Source organism: Ursus americanus, chromosome 2, assembly GCF_024610735.1.
Source record: "Ursus americanus isolate L20-20 chromosome 2, mUrsAme1.1.p, whole genome shotgun sequence".
Lineage (NCBI taxonomy): Eukaryota > Metazoa > Chordata > Mammalia > Carnivora > Ursidae > Ursus > Ursus americanus.
The window spans coordinates 37,076,427-37,097,901 of NC_142128.1; the positions used below are offsets into that span (position 1 = coordinate 37,076,427).

Consider the following 21,475-nt stretch of genomic DNA (forward strand, 5'->3'; position numbering starts at 1 on the left):
CCGCTTTAGGGCCAGACGGCCTCCTTTGCTGCTCTGTAGTTAAATGGCTTCAGCCAGTTATCAGCTGTGTGCCGGGCAAAGCATTCAGTGTCTCAGATTTCAGTCCTCTCAGCTGTAAAAATGGGGAGAAGAGTGAGACTTGTCTTCCAGAAGCAAGTGAGATGAAGTAAATTGAGTAAGATCAGTTCATGTCTTATTTACATAAAATGCTTATGCATAGCCTGGCGCACTGACTGGTTGTACAGATGTATCTCATAGGAGATGTATTACATGTATCTTGCTGCTCAGAGACTGTCAGTCTCTGGGTTAAACCAAGTTCCTGCCATAGATTTTTCTCCAGGGGGTCGGGGGGATGGAGATGTAAGCAGAAGAATTAGAAGATAAGGAAAGAAAATTCTAATGGGTAACCCAGCTCTCCCCTGGAGGGGCCAGAAATTCTTATTGTTCATACATGTCACTGCAGACCTCTCCATGGCACTTTCGGTGGGCTGGGCAGGGTCCCAGGCCTGGGGAACACAGGGAGGATTATGAAAGCCTTGATTCTTGCAGTCTGATGTGGAGAGAAGGTGTGTGCAGAGAGGGGCAAGGTCCCAGTGAGAAGGGGTTCCCCCATGCACCCCTAAACACAGGTTGGTGCAGGAGGCCTGGACGAGGAGTAGACAGTTCTGAGTTCCTCACTCATTAGCCACCTGCTGTCTTAGGCAAGTCAAAGACTTTCTCTAGACCTTCTGAAATGTGTCTGATGGTAACCAAGAAGGTCAGCTGAGGTCATGAATGTGAAAGTGGCCTATCAGTGTAAGAGGCTTCTTTATAATTACAGGGACCCAGATTTCCTCCTTCTGGATTTGATAGCAGGTTTCTGCTCTGGGGGTTAATGAGAAAATATTTGCTCTTGGCCCCTGGAGGCTGCCCCAGCTTTCAGGGAACCAGATGGGTGGGTACCGTGAGGCAAGAGGGGCACCCCAAGATGTGGCTTTTCTTTGTGGGAGGTAGAGATGGCTGTCCCCAGCAGAGGTGGGATGCCGCTTCCCCAGAAAGCATCTTTGTGAGTCAAGGGAGTCCGCAGGGCTGTCTCAGCTACCCCAAGGCAGGGGACAGTCTTCCCTCGTCCCCCTCCTGGAGCTTCCTCCTTAAATGGGTCCCAGCCTGGCTGGAAGGGGACAGAAGGGATAGACCCAATCCTTTCTCCTGACCCCATTTTGCCCATAAATCCCACTTATCTCCTGACAGAGTTCTCTGGCACAGACTAGGCCCCCACCTCACTCTCTCCTGCTCTGCTCTCTGTGTGCCCTTAGCTCTCCTGATAAAGCCATGGGCCCTTAGAAGGGGATCCCCTCAGGAAGGGGTTGGCTAAGGCCACCGGGAAGCTCTGGCCCTGCCTGTTTTGGGTATCTCCTCTTTAGGCCATGTCCCCTCTAATTTAAGCTAGCAAGGCCAGCAAATGCCTGCCCTTAAGGGGACAGAGTTGGATGTGTGACTTAATAATGCCGAGAGCCACAAGTAATCCCCTAAGTACTTGCCGTGTAACCTGAGATGATCTGGCCTGTACCCACCTGTTTTCACTCCTTTGCTGATAGCAGTATAAAAAGCATGTCAGTTAATGACTCTAGGAACTGACAAGGGGGTGGAATGCCCAAGCATCTGTCCTATCTTGGAAAGATCTCCCAGTGAGCCTGGCTGCACGTGCCTGCCGCAAGGTTGAGGAAGGGCTGGAAGAGATCCTTGAGTTTCCCTCCCTGGGTGGTGATCAGGACCCAGTGGAGACTGAAGAGTCAGGTCCGGGGGTGGGGATCTCGGGGCGGCTCAGCTGCTCACTGCCCCAGGGATGGACAACGGGTGATAACGCCCGAGCTTCCAGGTCTTGGGAGGGAGGCTGAATAATGCCTTCTCTGCTTGCCTCAGAGGGCAGCTATGAAGACCAGGGAGGGAGGTCCACACCTCACTTTCGGAGGACAGGAGCTAGGTTGCGTTAGACTCTTTAGAGAAGCGGAGTGAGTGCCAACCCTGTGAAACTGACCAATGGTGTTCTAATCATTTAGAACTGCAAGTTTCCGCTTCGGGTGGCACAGAAGATGTTGGCAATTTGTTGGAGAATCATTTCTCTGCTGGAGAAGCAAGTCTAGAGGAGAAGGAAAGGGCGCTTTATGCGGAGGCGGCCCCTCGAGAGAAGACCCTGCTCCTTCACTCCCCGGATGGCAGGGAGGCTGAGAGCTCGGAGCAGACAGCTGCTGGGGCCCCCGCCGGCGCAGGCCCGGGCTCTGGTCCCGAAGCCAGCCTCTCCAATGCCTCAGCCTCAGAGTCAGCTGCCCCCGGGGATCCTGCGGGACCTGGGGAGGAAGAAGAGGGCCCACCGGGAGCCAGCACCCTTCCAACAGAAGGGGAGGGCGGGCCTGGGGAAGAGCTGGGGTTGGGAGAGGACCCAGGACAGGAGGGGGCTGCCGGGGAGGCTGAAGGGCAGGCTGGGAGTGGTGTGGTCCCTGAGGAAGTGGAGGAGGTCCTAGGGGACCACCCCGTGCAGGGGGTAGCAGGAGGGACTGCACAGCCGGAAGGCTTGGGGGCCTCTCCTGGCATGGAGGTCACAGAAGTCCACGCCCCTGAGACACGACAGGAGGACAGCCCAGGGCCTGATCGGGGGCCAGAAGTGCCAGATGGAGTCTTGGACACGGACACAGCAACCAAGGAGGGGGCTGAGGACCAGGGGGAGCCCAGCACCAGCCCAGCCTCGGAGACCGGCCATGCACAGAGCTTTGAGGCAGGGGGCACCCAGGAGGGCCAGCCCCCCGAGGCCCAGGCACCAGGGCTAACTGAGGAGGGCCTGGACGAGGCCTCCTCTGAAGAAGAGAGCGGTGACCACAGTGGAGGCGAGGAGGAAGGAGCTGCATCCGAAGAATCTGAGGAGGACAGTGGCGACGGGGAGAGTTCAGAAGAAGCAGGGGATGGCTCAGAGGAAGCTGGGGAGCCCCAGGAAGCAGCAGGAACCGAGAGCCCTGGAGATGAGGGGACCCAGCTGAGCACTGAGGAATTGAATACAGGGCCCGAGGGGGATGAAGCAGAGGAGCCTAAGGAGGGGCCTCAGGGTAGGGGATCCCCACGATTGTTCCCAGCCCCTTGGGTGGCTACAGTCTCCCTGGAAGACATGTGTGTGGGGGCATAGGCAGGGACAGGGTGGGGCGGGAGAAACCCCAGCCAGCTCCGGGTTTGCTGGGTGGAGGCCCTGGCCAGGATGCCTGGTCCATGAGGTGCCTTCCAGCTGAGCCACTAAAGCCTGTTCGGAGGGACCAGTGGGGCCCAGAATAACCCAGTCACTTCAGAGTGAGGCCCTCCGGAGCCTCCCTGTTAGGGTCCCTCAGTCTACTTTAATGTGGACCAGTACCTTAACCTGAAGGACACGGGACACAGTGGCAGGTTTTGAGGCCCCCTGTGGTGGTAGGCATGCGGGTAGGGTGTGTTCCGGAGCTCCCTGGGGTCTCCTCTTGAAGACTAGGCCGCGTCCAGTGGGGTGGTTGGGGACTGGGGTCAGGATGGTGATAAGAAATCTCAGGCTGGCTGGGACACTGAGGTCCTGCAGGATTGGGGGAAGGGGTGCAGGGGAGGGGGGGTGCTGACACTGGAGATGTAATGCATCCTAGGGATGGCTGGTGCCCCACCATGTCGCATGTGAATATGCTGGCCTGGACCAAGAGCGGCTTTCAGGATGGAGGGCCTGGGCTCAGTCATCACTTTCCAGCATGGCTCCTCCACAGATTTCCTTGCAGGATTTCATTTCCATCCTGCTTGTTGGGTACTTGCACCCTCCACAAGAGGGAGGGCCTGCAGTCAGCTGGTCAGCTGGTGGCTCCCCTTTTCCCCTGTCCCCTCTGTGCTGTGTTTGGGGTTGGGCTGCCCTGGCGGATCTTGGTGGAGAATCAGTCCTGAGGTGCTGCACAAGGCACAGTGATTCCTCTCTGCTCCCATCGCTTGTGGGACTGGTCTCCCCTGCCCCTCACGCCCAAGTCCAATCCCACCTGGTAGGCCTACAGTATAGGCACCCCTCCCCGGGAACCTGCAGGGGGTCACCGGGGCATCTCCCGCTTAGTCAGAAGTTAGGGTTGTCTCACCCACCCCCACCCAAGACGCCCAGCCGCAGCTCCTCCCACCCAAGTCCCACAGCAGCCTGTGTGATCCTGATAAAATGCTCATTTTGTCGGGTCAGTTGTTTGCTTAGAGCCCCTCCCTGGCTGCCAGTGCTCCTAGGAAGTAAGGCAGACTCCTATAAACCACTCCTGTCTCCTGCCCCATCTTTACCTGCTTAGCTCCTCCCTTCCTCTCGGATCTCAGCTCACAAGGAGGGTTTGTGACTCCCCTGCTGAGACTTCCTAGGCACACATCTTAGGCTCTCATAGCTTCTGGAATCTTTGCTGCCCTAGCCACGATGCTGACTGTAATTATTACCTTACTTTCAAGATGATTTCTCTCCCTCTCCCCATGAGACTGTAGCAAGACTCCCTGAGGGCAGGAGCTATGTCTGTTTTGGGCACCCCGCATTCCCAGCATGGAGCTCAGTGCCTGACGTGTGGTAGGTGCTCAGTCAGTATTTGTTGAATACGTGAAATGGATCATGGAGTTTAGCAGAAACTGAGTTCAGGTTTTCAGAGTCCCTCCTTGAGACGGAACTCGTTGGTTCAGTTGAACCTGGCAAGCCTTCCTGCAGCACTTCCTTATGCCCTTTCCTGCAAAGAGCAAAGCCCGGCTCTTAGCTTGCCCTAACCCTGCTCTCTGCTTCTCTCCCCAGAAGAGGTGGAGGATGTGAGTGAAGAAGCCCCGATGAGGGACCGCTCCCACATTGAGAAAACTTTGATGCTGAATGAGGACAAGCCAGTGGATGATTACTCTGGTAACCATAGGAAGGACCTGGGACTGGGGCTGGGTCCAGGGCTGGGCTCTGAGGCCAGTGGGTCCCCAGGGCTGAGAGCCCTGGAGATGGTGGGCTCCCTGGAAGAGGCTCACAGAGCAGCGTCCAAGGCCTGGGTGGAGGTTCTGGATTGGCAGGGAAGGAGGAGAGGCAATCCAAGCAGAGGGAACAGGGCCAGGGTTGAGGACAAATCCCAGTGCTGCCGCCTGGGGCCCGGTGCCAGCCTTCATGCGGTGGCTGGGGAGGCTTGCTAATGAGAGTTCATCCCATCTGCTTTGGTTTTTACAGTTTATAAAGCCCTTTTATTTCTGGCACTTCATCCTCAGAATAACCCAAGGCTTTCAGTGGGGCTCATGTCTCCTCTTCATTGATGAGCTAGCTGGAGCTCAGAGCAGCCACGGTTTGCACGGGGCACATAGCTAGAGGGGAGCAGTGGGAGGGTCGGGTCTAGACAGCCTGGCCTGGGGCCCCAGTTCCTGCTTCTGGGTCTCACATCCTGCGGGCTCCCAGCCTTACCCTGTGAGTTGCTTCTCCCTAGAGGGAGAAAAGGATCAGGTTTTAAAAAAAAATAGTGCAGGAGGTTTTGAGGGTGGGAGGGAATGCCTTTTGGTTAACGTTTTCTGAGGGTTGGGATGTGAACCAGCTCCCTCCAGGAATGCTAATATATGGCAGTCCGCAGTGAGTGAGGCTGCCAGAGGGGGCCCTGCTCCCCACCGGCCTGGGCTGGAGCTGCCCTGCAGAGGGAGTCGGACTCTCTCCCTTCACCCTCTCCCTTCACCCTTCTCTGCCCCCAGTGGTGCTGCAGCGGCTTCGAAAGATCTACCACTCATCCATCAAGCCCCTGGAGCAGTCTTACAAATACAACGAGCTTCGGCAGCATGAGATCACAGGTACTCCTTGTGGCTGATGCCCGTGCCCTCTTGCACTTTGTGAGTGGTGGGCATGAGAACACGTGGAGCTGAGCTTTCCTTGGTCATATGATCATCCTTCCCCGCACGGGTGCCCCAGTCTGCACAGGGTTTTGTGGAGATCACTTCATGCTTCAGTAGTACAGTTGTGGTTTCCAGGAGTAGCCAGTTTCCATCTCTCTGTGCTGAGGGTCCCCTGACTGGGAAGGGATCATGTGTTAAGTCCCCTAATTGGCCTGGAATCCTTTTTTTTTCTCCTTATCACTTCTTCGGTCGGCTTTCCTTGGGTCTGGATTCTTTTAAAAATTGATTTTCGGAATAATAAAAACAAGGGATACTTCTTGCCAAAGGAAAAAAAAAAGAAGTAGTGGAAAACAGTACAAATTGAAAAATAAAAATCCGCCTCTTGATTTCCAGCATCTCCACTTCCATTTCCTGAGATTCCCTGTTAAATAGTTTCCTTCAAATACTTCCAGACATTTGCTCTGTGCCCATGAGCATACACAAGCGTGTCCTTTTCTGTTTGTGTTTTACCCGATGGTATGACAACACACGGCTGCGTGTGTGCAGCCCCACTTCGCCCTTTCTGAGCCTCTGAACGCACCACGCTGGGTAATCACTGTTCAACTGACGGTCAACAGGGCATTTGCCATGTTCGGTTCCAAAAATGTTACAAACATGGCTCTAATTGTTAGGTATTCCGTGCAGATATATTTGTAGGACAAATGTTTCAAAATGGAACAGTGAAGTTAAACATTTTCATAGTTGCTGCCAAGTGGCCTTAGGTCAGACCAGTTTGTAGCCAGGATAATGGTCTGTGAGAGTCTAGTTCCCCCGCAGTCGTGCCCTTTTCCCAAGTCGTTCGTCTCTGAAAACTTTCACAATGGTATCTGAACGGTGAGTGGTGTTACACGTCTTTGGGTGTGAACTGCCAATTTCTATATTCTCTCATGTGATGCTCTCGATGGCTCTAAAGTGGGTAAGGTATTTAGGGAATCCATTATTCCTACTTCACAGAAGAGGAACCTGGTACGCAGGGAAATGCTGTGTTTCCCAGGATCACACAGCTGGAACCAGGAGCTGGAACTCTCGGCTCTTTGTCTGGGAGAATGTCCTTTTCCATGACTTCCCCTACAGCCTCTTCCAAGCCTAAGAGCAAATCATCCTCTCGGGCTTCCCAGGGGATGTGTGAGGTGGCAGTCTTCTGTGGCTTTCCTGTCCTCCACATTGGCCTTCCCTCGCAGCCGCAGACCCAGTGGCTTGGCCCTGGAGCTGCTCATGGTGCTCTGCGGGGAGGGCGCTCCTGGCTCCTGATGCCACTTTCTGGGCTTGACTTCTCTCCCCTCACCTGTCCCAGTGCCAGGGATTCCGCTGTTGCCCTCCCTTCGGGCAGCCTCCCTGTGTCTTACCTGTGGCCTCCTGCACATGCCAGTATCGCCCCCTGCTGCAGACAGCCGAAACAGCAGCCCCCAGAGGGCCTGGTTCTGGTTAGTCTCAGCAGGAGCTGGAAGGTCCAGTTGCCCTAGTGTGTCCTGGGCCTGGGTAAAAGACACTGTCTGTAGGATCTCTGTGGCTTTAACTGGGGACTCCTGACACCCCCTCAGTCTGCCTATCCCTTCTTGTCCTCGAGCCAGGGATTGACATCCAGAGATGCGAACGATTCATTGTGTATGTTTGCAGGCAGGGAGGAATGGGGCAGGGCCATGGTATCAATTTCAGGCAATTATATATGTGCCTGCCACTTACGAGACGCTGTCTTGGTCTTCTGGGACTAAGTTTTACCTTAGAGAAAGAAAACCAGCACCTCCAGAAGCAAGGTGCAAAACAAGAGGAATAGTGTACTCCTCTTTGTAGAAAAAAGATGGAGAATGTGACATTGGCTCCTAATGCTTAGACTGCATGCATTAAAATGCCTGAAAGAAAATGTAGTGGGGGTTATGGCCTAGACAGACTGGGGAAGGGGTGGGAGACTTTCACTCTATACCTTCTAATCCTTCTGATTTTTTTTTTAAGATTTTATTTATTTATTTGACAGAGAGAGACAGCCAGCGAGAGAGGGAGCACAAGCAGGGGGAGTGGGAGAGGAAGAAGCATGCTCCTAGCGGAGAAGCCTGATGTAGGGCTTGATCCCAGAACGCCCGGGATCACGCCCTGAGCCAAAGGCAGACGCTTAATGACTGCACCACCCAGGCTCCCCTATACTTCTGATTTTTGAACCAAGAAATTAAATACATCAAAATGGAAAAAAATAGGAAAAAAAAAAAGTGTGTACTGTGCAAGGCCTCTGTGCCGGGCTCAGGGAGACAGAGAGGTTGGAGAACTTGAGGTGTATGTGACGCTGGGCTGGCTCCTGTGCTGTGGCTCAGAGATGACGAGTCAGCAGCCCGTGGCCGCATCCCCTCCCCGCCCCCCCCGGTGTTGAAAACACTGGAGGATTCTGCTTTCCTTTCCTAGGGACCCCGACTAGTGTGGCTCAGCCAGGGTACTCTCGCTGCCTAGTCAGCGCTCGGTCCTGGGGCCTGGCAAATAGGTCATGGTCTCTGGAGGCTAATTTGAGACTGGCCTGGAGCCCAGGGTCAGGATGAGCCTGAGGTAGGATGTCAGGGGGCCCCCGTCCAGGATGTCTAAGATTGTGTGAGCCTCTTTCATGTCTTTTTTTTCCTATTACTAATCCAGATAGCAGAGGTTTTTTTCTTTCTTTAATTTTTTTAAAAAGATTTTATTTTTAAGTAATCTCTGCATCCAATGTGGGGCTCGAACTCACAACCCCAAGGTCAAGAGTTACAAACTCGACCGACTGAGCCAGCCAGGCGCCCCCAGGTAGCAGAGTTTGAACTTCTCCCCCTGTGGTAGCTCCCTTCTCCCCTTCTTATGAACCGTCCTGCAGATACAGACCAGGAGGCCTCAACCACAGTGAGCTCTGAGTTGGTTTTTGGTGATGTCACTTACTTCCTCCTTCTGGAGCCCGTGTGCCAAGGATCTGTGTAAGGCCAAAATCACATCTCCTGCTGTCTTTTAACTGGGTGATCGCACTTACATAGCAAGAGATGTGCCATGGACCCTGCCTGGTCCAGTGTGGAATTCTATAACTCTGTTAGATGGGCCGCGGGGTGCGGTGGGAAGTATGAACTTCATCAGTCACTGCCATGTCTAATTCCTGCTGCCTACAGATGGGGAGATTACTTCCAAGCCCATGGTGCTGTTCCTGGGACCGTGGAGTGTTGGCAAGTCCACCATGATAAACTACCTCCTCGGGTTGGAAAACACTCGCTACCAGCTCTATACAGGTAATAGCGGGGTTGTTTTGCGTGTGTGTTGCCATCTCAGTGTCCTATATGAAAGCACCATGAAACATTCATGTATGTCTTCAATAGAACGATGAGAATTACGATCCGTCTTCACAGGAGCATTTTTCACAACGGCCGAGAGGTGGAAACCGCCCAAACATCCATGGGTGGATGAACGGATAAACAGAAGGGTCCATCCATACAACAGTATGGAGTATTAGTCAGTCTTAAGAAGGAATGCATTTCTGAAACATGCTACAACATGCATGAATCTTGAAAACACTATATTAAGTGGAATAAGCCAGACACAAAGGACAATAGCCTACAATTCCACTTACGAGTGCCTAGAATCATCCAATTCATAGAGACAGTAGAGCAGAGATTACCAGGGGCTGGGAAGGGGGAATGAGTGGGGACAGTTTCAGTTTGGGAGACAGATAGTGCTGAGGACTGCACAATAGTGTGAACGTGCTTAATGCCACTGAACTGTACACCTAAAAATGGTTAAAATGGTCAATTTCGTTACGTATATTTTATAAAGAAAGAAGACACTAGCTTAGCAAACAGGGTACCCAGTTCTTGTGGCAAACCCTCCCTGAAACCACTTGCTTATTTACTTACTTTGTAGTAGGGTCTCTGTCCCAGAGGTGACTGTGTTTACTGACCTTATGCCCATGCATGCAGGTGCCGAGCCCACCACCTCTGAGTTCACTGTCCTCATGCACGGACCCAAGCTGAAAACCATCGAGGGTATTGTCATGGCTGCCGACAGCGCCCGGTCCTTCTCACCCCTCGAGAAATTTGGCCAGAATTTCCTAGAGAAGCTAATTGGCATCGAGGTTCCCCACAAACTTCTGGAGCGGGTCACTTTTGTGGATACACCAGGCATCATTGAGAACCGCAAGCAGCAAGAAAGAGGTAATTGAGCATTTGTATCTGAATAGCGTGAGCTGTGTCTTAGAAAACCGTTCAGCAGTGGGTGGTAGGCAGACAGGGGAGAGGTAATGTGGCCCACGTTGTCCAAGATGAACTGGATCCCAGTCCACGTGTACTTGACCTTTAGTTAACTTGGGTTCTGGTTTGAACCTGACCTCAAACCCTTTCTGGTCAAGTGTCTGCTTTACCAGGCCCGCTTGATTATAAGCCTGTGTTAGACTTCCCAAAATCCTCTTCCAGTGGGAGAGGAGTGCCACTTTGGGCCCAGCGGACACTAGGTTATGACAGAGGCCCCTGAGTATCGCCATGACACAGGGCTGTCGACAGAGATGAGTCATCACAGGGCATTTGTAGGACTATAGGCCTAGCTGGTAGATCTCAATTTATGGTTATGACTCTCATTTTGGTTTTATTACTGTTTTATGACTAGTAATAATATTGTCACTAATAATTATAATAGTAAATTAACCTTTATTCTTCTATTAAGCATCAGATAATTGTATGTGTTATTGGTTGGTTGTTGTGGAAAAATTTCAAGACCGATATTCCTAGTCTCATCATTGTGGAAGTAAGTGGAAGGAATTAAACTATGTCAGGCACCTACTGTGTGAGAGGCAGTTTTAGTTAGGTACTTTCCTTCACTTATAGCATCATAATTCTTATGTCATCCTAGGTGTTATTGTTCTTGTCATTTTATAGCTAAAATGGTAAAGCTTGGAAGCATTTACTCTTCTGGGCTGGCCAGTGACAGAACCCAAATTCCAGTCTGGGTCTTGGGCCTGCTCCACATTGCTTCCCCCTAAATAGCACATCCTCTCTTTCATATCCTTCTGATTCCCTGACTTCATCCCTTTGATGTCTTTGCCACTGTCCCATATCTTTTTAGACAGTAGAAAGATCTCCATTTTGAAAAAGTATTTTACTTTCCTGGAGCCTTGGATTCCATAGATTAAAACAAGGATCAGGCTGTTCTTGGCTGAGGGCTGACAAGGTGCAGGAAATATGCAGTTAATTCTTTTAGTTTTTAGTTTTTAGAAGCCCAGAAAATCCCTACTGCCTTTACTTCCTTCAACCCAAGCAATGGTTTGGTTCTGGAAGGGGGCACGAGGGGTTTACGGTGAGCCTGCTCAGCTTGACTTCTTCCCCCCACCCAAGGTTACCCCTTCAATGATGTGTGCCAGTGGTTCATCGACAGAGCGGACCTCATCTTTGTTGTCTTTGACCCCACCAAGTTGGATGTGGGTCTGGAGCTGGAGATGCTCTTCCGCCAGCTGAAGGGACGTGAGTCTCAGATCAGGATCATCCTGAACAAGGCCGACAACCTGGCCACGCAGATGCTCATGCGGGTCTATGGGGCCCTCTTCTGGAGCTTGGCCCCACTCATCAACGTCACAGAGCCCCCCAGGGTTTACGTCAGCTCCTTCTGGCCACAAGACTACAAGCCTGATACCCACCGGGACCTGTTTCTCAAGGAAGAGATCTCTCTCCTGGAAGACCTGAACCAGGTGATCGAGAACAGGCTGGAGAACAAGATCGCCTTCATCCGCCAGCATGCCATCCGGGTCCGCATTCACGCCCTCCTTGTCGACCGCTATCTGCAGACTTACAAGGACAAAATGACCTTCTTCAGCGATGGAGAGCTGGTCTTTAAGGACATTGTGGAAGACCCTGACAAATTCTACATCTTCAAGACCATCCTGGCAAAGACCAATGTCAGCAAGTTTGACCTTCCCAACCGCGAGGCCTACAAGGACTTCTTTGGCATCAACCCGATCTCCAGTTTCAAGCTGCTGTCTCAGCAGTGCTCCTATATGGGGGGCTGCTTCCTGGAGAAGATTGAGCGGGCCATCACACAAGAGCTCCCCAGCCTCCTGGGAAGCCTCGGGCTAGGGAAGAATCCAGGTGCTCTCAACTGTGACAAAACAGGGTGTGGCGAAACCCCAAAGAATCGCTATAAGAAACACTAGGTCGTTGTGTAGCTGTTCTGGGGTTCCTGTTGGTGGATGAGCTTGTGTCCTAACTGTCTGAGAAGTCCTGGTTTATTAACCCTTTGAGCCACACTGGCAAGAATCATTACACACCGGAGATTTGGGAGTTAATTGAGGCCAGTGGTGGGGGAGGGTGTGGGTTGAGGGAGGCGCGAGGAAACTGTGAATTATAGTGTGCCCGTCTTGTTGCTTCAGTGGGGGGCCTAACTGAGGCACGTCAGGCCCTGCCGGCTTTTCCTGGGTCCTGTCGCAAAGGGACAGAGAGCAGCTAAATTCTAGTGTATACTGAGGTGATGAGCGTCAAGCTGAAAGCAGCTGAAATTCCTTTTTACCCCTCTAAGCTGGGAAAATAGGGAAGACTTGATTTCTGTAGGGCTGCTCAGGTCCTTCGTGGCTTCCTCCCATACAGTCGTCCTCTGGTCCTCCAGCTCTCGCCTGCTCCTTAGCTTGGGTTGGCTTCAACAGGGGACAGTCTCTTGGGTCTGAATCCACCTGGGTTTCGAGCCTACTCCCAGGCCCTCCTTCCTGCTTCCTCAAGGAGTGGGGAAACAGTTTAGGATACCAGAGCACTAAGAGAGAATAGGAGTCCCCCAGGCTAGGAGAAGGAGCTGCCTTCCCCTGCCATTTCTCCGATGTAGTCTTATAAGCCAGCTGGGAAGCTTGGTCCCTTTCTCGGCCCCAAGAGGAGGCTGAGTGTTCCACGTATTCAGGGAACTTGCTTCTTGGAAGTGACTTCAGTGAAAGTACCAGAAGGGGCTCAGAGGGTTAATTGGTTTGCAGTGTGTCTTTGTCTATTGCATGTCTTGGAAAACTCAGACCCCAAAGGCGTTGGGTTTCAGAGGGGACGGTGGAAACCTTGCTCCTTTTCTTGAGGGTCTTCTCTGGGCAGCCCATCTCCCCCAAATGAGGAGGAGGCGGTTTCCACACCTTCTCTGCAGAGACGCTCTGCAGAGGAGTCGTTCCCTCCTGGTTTTCATGCCATGGCTTTTCCTTCCCCTTCTTCTCCATTCCCTGATGTGCCAACACTCAAAACTCAGAGTGATTTCCCACGAGTCAGAACCAGTGCCAGCCACTTGGTGTGGGTGGCAAGCAAGGCTTCCATTTCAGTTTTCCGCCTGAACTTGATACTGATTCCTACCACATGTAGCACAGGGCAGCCAGGGCCTTCAAGGACAGATGAGTGTGAATATGCGTCTGCTGCCTTGTCCAAGCGAGATGAGGGAGATAGCAGAGGCCAGAAGGCACAGAGGAAGGATGAGCTGTGAGGGTCCTGCCTGGCTGGTGGGCAACCTTGGAGGGCAGCAGGGGATGGAGGGAAGGAGCCTTTTGACGAAAAGCAGGTGGGTGAACAGTTTGTGCAAATCCGGGAGACCTGGCCCAGGGCTGCCCCGAGTGGCACCTTTGGCCTCCTGAGCCAGCCTCCTTTGGGAGCGAGCGATCTGGGGGGCTTCACCATGAGGCCTGGGTTAGGGCCCACCAGCACCAGGAGGTCACCTTGGACCAGAAGGAAAGCAAAGATGAAGGCAGACGGGAGGCACTCTGAGGACTAGGCCGTGGAAGCAAATTGGTCATCGATCAGATCTGGTCCCCATGAAGAATTTGGAATTCCTGCTTCCCAGAGTGATTAGCACTCAGGTGCGTGCTGCAGCAGGATCTGGAACCTCCTGCAGGACAACCAGAGGCCCCAAGCCTCCAGGACATTGTTTCCAAGGACAGAGCCCAGCAGAGCACCAGGCACCTGCTGGGACACCCAAGGAGCCTGGTCACCAGGGCCTGACGAGCTGCTTTTCTTCTCATTAAAAACCAACCCTCGCCTCACCTCCCCTCCCCATCAGGTACCCTCTCAAGAGTCTGCCCTCCCACCTTGCTCCTTAATGTTCCCCATGCCCTCAAGCTGCTCTTGGCGTACCTGGTTTTCTCTCGGCAGCGGGGCCGTACAAAGTGCAGAACTGTCGTAGCAGCCGATGCCCCCGTCACTTTGGGGGAAGCGGGTGCAAGGAGGCCAGTACATTCATACAGGAACTATGTTTTCATGGGGGGGCGGGGATGACGTTATCAGTGTGATCCTTTCTACCTTTCTTCGTTCCATCCATTTGCCTTTTCTTACTCCTGTTCCTCTGCTCTTTCGTTGACCTGCCTTTTCTCTAAATTGCCGGTTGGCTTGTCAGCCAGTCCTCCTGGGCTTTCAGTGTTTTTTGGGCCCCTGCTCTGTGGATGTGGATTTCAAGCAGAATTCTGACTCTTTGGGCGGGGGGGATTGGGATCTGGGGGTAAATTTAGGATCCAGAGATTTCCCCCCAAGAGGAGTTATCTGTAAGTATTTGTGCCTGAACGGTTGCTGTTTCTCTCCAAAGTGAAAACTTTCCAGTGTTCTTGCCATTCTGATTTCATCAGGGAGGAAATCTCAATAAAGTTCAGTCTCTCTGTGACACCGCGTGCTTTCTCATGGTCTCCGGGAAGCTTAATCCCTTTCTCTTCTTTTTATCTAGTGCTAGACCCTTTTTTATTAAGACTTAATTGTTTTTCGAGCAGTTTCAGGTCCACCGCAAAACGGAGAGGGCGGTAGAGTTTTCCTGCACTCCCCTGCCCCATGATGCACAGCTGCCCCCACACCCACTAGCAGCACCCCCACCGCAGTGGGACAGGTGTCCCGACTGATGAGCTGACGCGGACACGCCGCAGTCACCAGAGCCCGTACGTTAGGGTTTGCTGCTGGTGTGCATTCTGCGTCTTTGGACAAGGCGCCATGATGAGTGCATCCTTACAGAATATACGGTGTATTTCCACTGCCCTAAAAATCCTGTTTGTCCCTCCCGTCTCTTCCCAACCCTGAGTGCTGCTTGCTAAGTTTCTTAGGGATAGATTGACAATCCACGATTTGCCCACTCTTGTTTTAGGCACTGCCTGCACCTTCTTCTCTAGACCCCTCCTGCTGCTCCCAGCACCCCTGTGTCAAAGATGACCTTGAAACCCAGGCTTCCTGTTGTAGGATTGGAAATGAAGACATGCTCCCTTCTCAGCCCCCGACTGCCATTCTCCCTGGCATCCAGGGCAGTAGCCCGTTCACAGGAACTGTGGAAGCTTCTGTCCCCAAGTCTCTCAGGCAGACATGCTGCTAGGTCCATGCCCTCAACCGCACCAATGTCCACTTGGTAGCTGAAGGCTCTGGGGGAGAGAACTGGGGGGTCTGCCCCGAATGTAAGGACGGTGCCTCCCTGTGGCTTCTTCTGAAAGTGGTGCTCCCCACGGCAGGACCCCAGGGTTCCTCCTTGTTCTTGTTTTTAACAAAACCTTGCCCCGTCCTTGACTCCCCGAGCCGGTGCCCTTCAAAGCAGAGCTCCTTTACTTTGAAATTTTACATCAGGGGTCCTGAGGGACTTCACACTCTGATTTAAAGCGTGTTTGCAAAAAAGGAACTGGGCCCTGGGGAGTCAGTGGGAGGTTGGAAATAGAAGTGGGTGTGAGAGTGAACAACATGCCATCATGACAGGGTCGGCACGGGGAGGGTACGGAATTTGGTGGCCATCTGCTCTGGGTTTCCTAAGTCGGGAGACGCTGATCTCAGGGTGGCACGAGTAGGGCAGTGTGGCTTATTGCCTCCCTCGCCCTCGGCCTCCTCCTGATTTGGGGGTCCACAGGCCACATTCAGCAACGGAGTAGCTTGACCTAGCTAAGGCCACTGCTGCCCTCCCCCAGGTCAGCTCTCCCACCCATTACTGCAACCAGTGTCTTCCTATGATTGGGAGAAATATGGAGTGTTTCCCTGGAAAACGGAAGGTAGGTGAGGTCTGTTTTGAAGATAAACATCACACAGTAGAACCTGCCAGCATGTTCAGAATGTTTCACAAGCCTTGTACCCTGCCGACCACCTTTACGTTGTCTGCCACGAGGACAGCAAGATGCCTGGAGAAAGCAAAATCAGTGACCCGTCTGCACGTGGCCAGACGATCTAAGGGGCTGAGCGGAGAGAGAGTCTTCACAGGGATGCGTGTGTATGTGGATATGTGGGGGTTACCTGTTATATGTATAAGGGGCATGGAATGCCTGCATGGAAAACTGGTGTGTGTGTGGAAACCAAAGTGTATGTGAGTGTTTGTGGCCAAACGATCTCTGAGTATGTTGCACAGTGCCCAGCACGGAGGACTCATTACCTGAGTGCCATCAGAATGAACAGAAGAGTAAGCGGGTGTGGGGGGAGTAAAGCAGGAGTCTGTGCATCGTATGTTGTGTGTAGAGGGTTGGTGGGGGGAAGGTATGTCTGGGTGTGGCTGTGAAGAGGAGATTGTATGAATGATGTGTGCATGACAGATTATGGGAGCATGGGCATAGGCAGGTGTGTGTGTGGGGGGAGAGCCAGGAAGACCCAGCCATAGGAGGACACCTCCAAGGCTCTGGTTTTGCTATTGTAACTCCCCCCCCAAGTGAACTGAGGGGGAGTCTGAGCCTTCAAAAACTCATAAGCACTGGCAACATTTCATGCTGATTGTACCATCTGTGACATTCGGCTCAGGCTTTTCTCAGTCCAGGGAAGACTGCTTTCCTTGAGAAGACCATAAAGGCAACAAAAAAGAAGCATAAGGAAAACAAGAAAATGAGAGTAGAGACATGGATTTGCCTGTAGCAAAGGTGTATTCCACAGGTTCTGAGGTATTCCTTGTACCAAAGGGTAAAAAGATAACATGCGTAAGTGAGCACTTTCTGTGTCTGCTTGCAGCGTGAAGCATGTTCTCTTGTTTTCTCAACATTTCAGTGGGGAAGAGAACCAACTTCTAGAGTGCTCCTTTTGCCAGGAACTGGGCTATAGACCTATAGACATCCCCACAGTTACGCTTGACATGATGCGGTAATTCTAACAGCCACACGCCAGGTGCTTTGTGTAACGCTCACACAGCCCCCCAGGTAGGGAGCCATCTTGAGTGGGAAAGAGTAGAGACTCTGGAGTTGGATTGCTTGGGCTCCATCCTGGGCTCCAGCACTTACTGGCTGGGCAGCACTAGGCAGATGACGTAGTAGTTCTGTGCCTCAGAATCCTCAACCAGGAAATGGAGATACGAATAGACCCTCTCTCTGCGAGGCTGAGGTGAGGATGAGATCACTTAAAACATGCAATATGCTTGAAGTAGTCCACAGCCCACAGAAAGCATTCCATGCATGTTATTATTATTCATAATTTACTGATGAGGAGACTGACGGTCAGCGGTGGGGAGGCGGCATGTGGAAGTGGGAGGGCCAGAATTCGATCTGAAGCAGGCAAGGTTACTTGCCCAGGGTCACATTTGGTGACACTGGTCTTTCTGATCCCAGGGCCTTTCCCTCCTCTTCAGAAACTGGCAAAAATGCAGAATTACCTAATTTTTTAAATGATCCGTCAGCACCGTGACACTTGATAGTAACGAAATTTTAAAACACTTAAATGTAATTTGCATTATAAAATTTATTTATTTAAAAGATTTTATTTATTTGAGAGAGAGAGAGAGAGATGGGGAGATCACGAGCAGGGGGAGGGGTAGAGGGAGAAGCAGGCTCCCTGCTCAGCAGGGAGCCTGATGTGGGACTCGATCCCAGGGATCTGGGATCATGACCTGAGCCGAAGGCAGATGCTTAGGGGTGCCTGGGTGGCTCAGTCGTAAGGCGTCTGCCTTCTGCTCAGAGCGTGACCAGAGTCCTGGGTTCGAGCCCTGCATCGGGCTCCTCTGCTGGGAGCCTGCTTCTTCTTCTCCCACTCCCCCTGCTTTTGTTCCCTCTCTTGCTGGCTGTCTCTCTCTCTGTCAAATAAATAAAATCTGTAAAAAACAAAAAATGAAGGCAGATGCTTAAGCGACTGAGCCACCCAGGTGCCTGCGTTAGAACATTTATTAAGGTGGGGAGCCTGGCTGGTTCAGTCCCTAGAGCCTTCGACTCTTGATTTGAGGGTAGTAAGTTCAAGCCCCATGTTGGGTGTAGAGATAACTTAAAATCTTAGGAGTGCCTGAGGGACAGATCCTGGGGGAAGACCAAGGGCCCAGACTGAGAAAGAAAGACATCTGTGTGCGGCCAGTTAGGAGTCAAGGTGAGATGGGGTGGGTTAAGGAAACCTGGCCCTTAAATGGAAGCTCAAGGAGTCTGGTCTTGAGGCCACTGCCTGTCTCTGGACAAAGGGGGCCATGAAGAAGCAGGTAAGGTCCGGCGGGCAGCAGCACGGGGGCTCACGGAGAGACCAGAGCTTGGCACCACGGAGCCTATTTTGGCAACCCAGCCTATCTGGTCCACCGGCTGCTGTTTGGAGGGGTTATCGGGTCTCGGTCCTCCCCAGATGCTGCCCCACCGCTAGGAGCTGGGGACCAGTGCTGGAGCCCCGTAAGGAGGCGGTGGAGGAGTCTGGTCAGCAGTCTGGTCCTCCTTAGGAGCCCCCCTCGGGCCCTGGACCCCGCTGCCCCTGGCTGACCCTAGCTGCTCCTGGCCCCAGCCCGGGTGCAGATCATCCCACGGGACGGCCTCCCGGGCCCGAGTCCTCACCGCGGCCGGGTCTGCCTTCCCCGCTGCACCCCTCGTCTTCGAGGGGAAACTGAGGACCCGAACGGCGCGGTCTGGACCGGGCACGAGAAGGTGGGGGAACCGGGCCCCTGGCCGAGGTTGGCCTCGTCCCGCAAGCCGGCCCCTCAGCACAAACGGCTATGCCAGAGCGAGGTTAGTTACTGCGACCCCGCGGACTCGCCGCCGGGGGAGCAGAAGAACCCAGTCCCTGCCAAGCCCCGCCCTCGGGAGCCCGCCCCGCGCATGCGCCTCCGCTCGTGGCCGTGGCCACGAGCCTGGCCCCGCCCCCTCGAGAGCCGCGCGCTCCCGAGTCACGCGCCGGGGCGCGCGCAGGCGCAGGTTGCGCTCCCACGGATCCGGGGTTCGGCGAGGCTGCATGAACGTTGAATTAGCGAAGGGGTCCTCTCCCCGCCAGGCCTCCGGGCTTCGCCCCCTGTGTGCTGTCCGGCCGCTGGAAGCCCTCAGCGTCTCGGAAGTTTTGATTTGGGACTGCGAAAGGCTTTGAACTTGCTCAGAGTTATGGGGGAGAGGCCACTGGTTCCGGAGGCCTTTGGGGGACGTGAAGAGCGTCAGAGACATTGGTGTTGGCAGTTATCAGGTTGTGGTTTGCACCTGCGACCAGCTCAGGGACTCAGATTTTAAGAGATTGTCTCACCTCGCTTACCCCGCCAGAGACTCAGAGAATTTGGTATCCAAACTCCCCCCCCCCCCCCCCCCCCCCCGTCCTTGCGGTTTAGAGACTCAGGCCTCCCTTGGCACTTTGCACTACCTCTGGGTGAGGGTTTCACTTGGGGCGGGTGAAACTCAGATTTGGTGGTGGTGGTGGTGGTGACACCAGGGAGGGTAATATTCTCATTGGCACGTCTTTCTCATGGCTCCTGGGGTTCCCTGAGTCACTTTTAGGAGCTAAAACGGACTCCAAAGATTCTGTAATATCGCATCAAGTGGTCCTTAGCCTTTATTTGAAACGTGTCCAGTGACAGGGATCTCAGTTCAGGGATTCCTGATAGGATGCTGGTTTGGGTGGCTCCCTCTGCCCTAGAGACCAGTTTTGAGAGGCCATCTTTTCCCTTCGCAGCCCCGTGGGGAATGCACGGTGGCAGTGTGTACCTCCTTCTCTGCTTGGCCCCCTGGGCATACCAGAACCTGGGAAGGGGCCTCTGTGGCTAAGTCAGGGTTGCCCAGTTGGTTACTTGTAATTTCCCGGGTTTTCTTGGCTGTTGCTTTGAAGTGGAGATCATTTGGGCATCTGGTCCCCAGGGAATCTGGAAGGAAAAGGGAAGCCCTTGAAAAGAAGGTAGGTGTCCCCTGGGTCAGAATGAGTTGGGGTGGGGCTTAGTGGCTAACCTGCCCTCTGCACTAGGAAGCCTTATTCCCTTATTTGCATCCCTTTTCTGGGTTTAACTTCACAGAGCACCCAGTCGTGACAGGGAATTGTAGCACCAGAGAGCCATATGGTCCAATCTGTTCTTTTTACAGATGAAGAAGCTGACACCTAGTAAAGCAAAGAGCGTACAGGGTCACAGAATCAGCTGGTGGCAGAGATGGGACAGAGGTCTCCTGATTCCCAGTCCTGTTCTCACTCTTCTACACCATGTATGTCAGGGGCCAGCACAAAACAGATGGCACATTTCGAATGGGTAATTTGAGGCAGGGTGTGGGAAACAACTCTGGATAGTGAAATGTTCTGGAGCTAGTAACAGTGGGATCTTACGCCTGGAGGCAGAGAGGCTGTGTGGAGGGTCATCTCGCTAGAGCTGGGACTTCAGGTCAAGGGGCTCAGGAAGGCAGTTGGGGGATTTGTCAAGTCTCCCCATGGACCAAACCCAAGTCAGAGGGCAAGGGAGTCTTGATTAGCCCATACAGGTAAATTCTAAAGCACAGTACAGATGGAAAAGGATGCAGAAAGGGCCTGGAGGAGCAAATGAAAGATATCCAGCATAACCTTCCCCCCTACTTCTACTGGTTTATTTAGAGTTTATAGGTCTTGCGTACTTAATCTGTATTAAGTATGTCCATTATCCTGTTGCATTTTCTGTAAACCCTGTTTTCTCCATCTGACAGGTAAGGAAACTGACTAGTGAAATAATTTGAGGAATGGAGATGTGAACAACTAAGCTGACACCTGCCTCTGTGGGACCTGATCTTGTGTATGGTAGTTGCTCTGTGGACATTTGTGTGGTGGATGGATGGATGAATGAATGAGGAGCAAACACACAGGATTAGATGGTGCATCTCCCTGAGAATCCTCAGTGTGCCTGTTCTCCATGGGACTGGAGGCTCTCTGCAGAGGTGAGTCTCGTGTCAGTTGGGATCTCCGTTGCTGGCTTGTAATGAGCCAGGTATTCAGGTTAGAAGAGCAGGTATCTAGATCTGAAAAAAAAACCTTGGACTTTGGGGCTTTCCTAGTGGAAGCTTTTGGAATTAAACAGTTTTCTCTCTCTGAAGCCGTCTTGATTCGGTCCTGATTTCTGGTGCCCCCACAATCTGGGCAGGGGTCCAGGGTGCTGCCTCTTCTCTGCTCAGCTCCTACCCATCACTCCATCCACAGGTCAGTCCTGTTAACTGCTCTCACTGCTGCTGCTGCTCCACGGCGTTGTTCAGGGGTAAACCAGCTACCAGTGTGGTGGGGACTTTCACCAGCATCCCTAAGCAGAAAGCTCCGCGTAAAGACTTTGTGTCCTTTCACTGTGGTCCCTCTTTCTGCACCATCTCCTCTCTTTACAATCCCCTTTTCCTGCCCCACCCCGTCTTGCACTTGTTGCTGGCTCATTGTCCCAGCTCCTCAAGCATGGAGGAGGAAGCTAACATAGACCCATCACTGGCTGTGTGCCTGCCACTGCGCGCCACGGGTGCTCTCCATCATCCCATTTCATTTCTTAGTGAGACACTAGGTAGGGAGTGTTAGGGAGGGGCCTTGCAGATGGAAAACCAAGACTCTGGTTGGGTAAC

At 52.9% G+C, this 21,475-nt stretch overlaps 1 protein-coding gene across 6 annotated transcripts in view; it reads left to right on the plus strand.

Annotated features, from left to right (window-relative positions):
- SRL (sarcalumenin) overlaps positions 1-14,439 on the plus strand; it is a 36,693-nt gene extending 22,254 nt beyond the window's left edge. For 2 of the 6 annotated variants that reach the window (XM_045784333.2, XM_045784331.2), the window contains exons 2-7: positions 2,040-3,077; positions 4,772-4,873; positions 5,686-5,781; positions 8,970-9,086; positions 9,771-10,004; positions 11,178-14,439. In XM_045784333.2, coding sequence (XP_045640289.1) covers positions 2,040-3,077; positions 4,772-4,873; positions 5,686-5,781; positions 8,970-9,086; positions 9,771-10,004; positions 11,178-11,989 — 2,399 coding nt within the window. In that variant the 3' untranslated portion in view covers positions 11,990-14,439. The remainder of the gene's footprint in view (positions 1-2,039; positions 3,078-4,771; positions 4,874-5,685; positions 5,782-8,969; positions 9,087-9,770; positions 10,005-11,177) is intronic. The other 4 variants (XM_045784335.2, XM_045784334.2, XM_045784332.2 and 1 more) reach the window with 3 other exon arrangements.
- Positions 14,440-21,475: the final 7,036 nt, after the last annotated feature.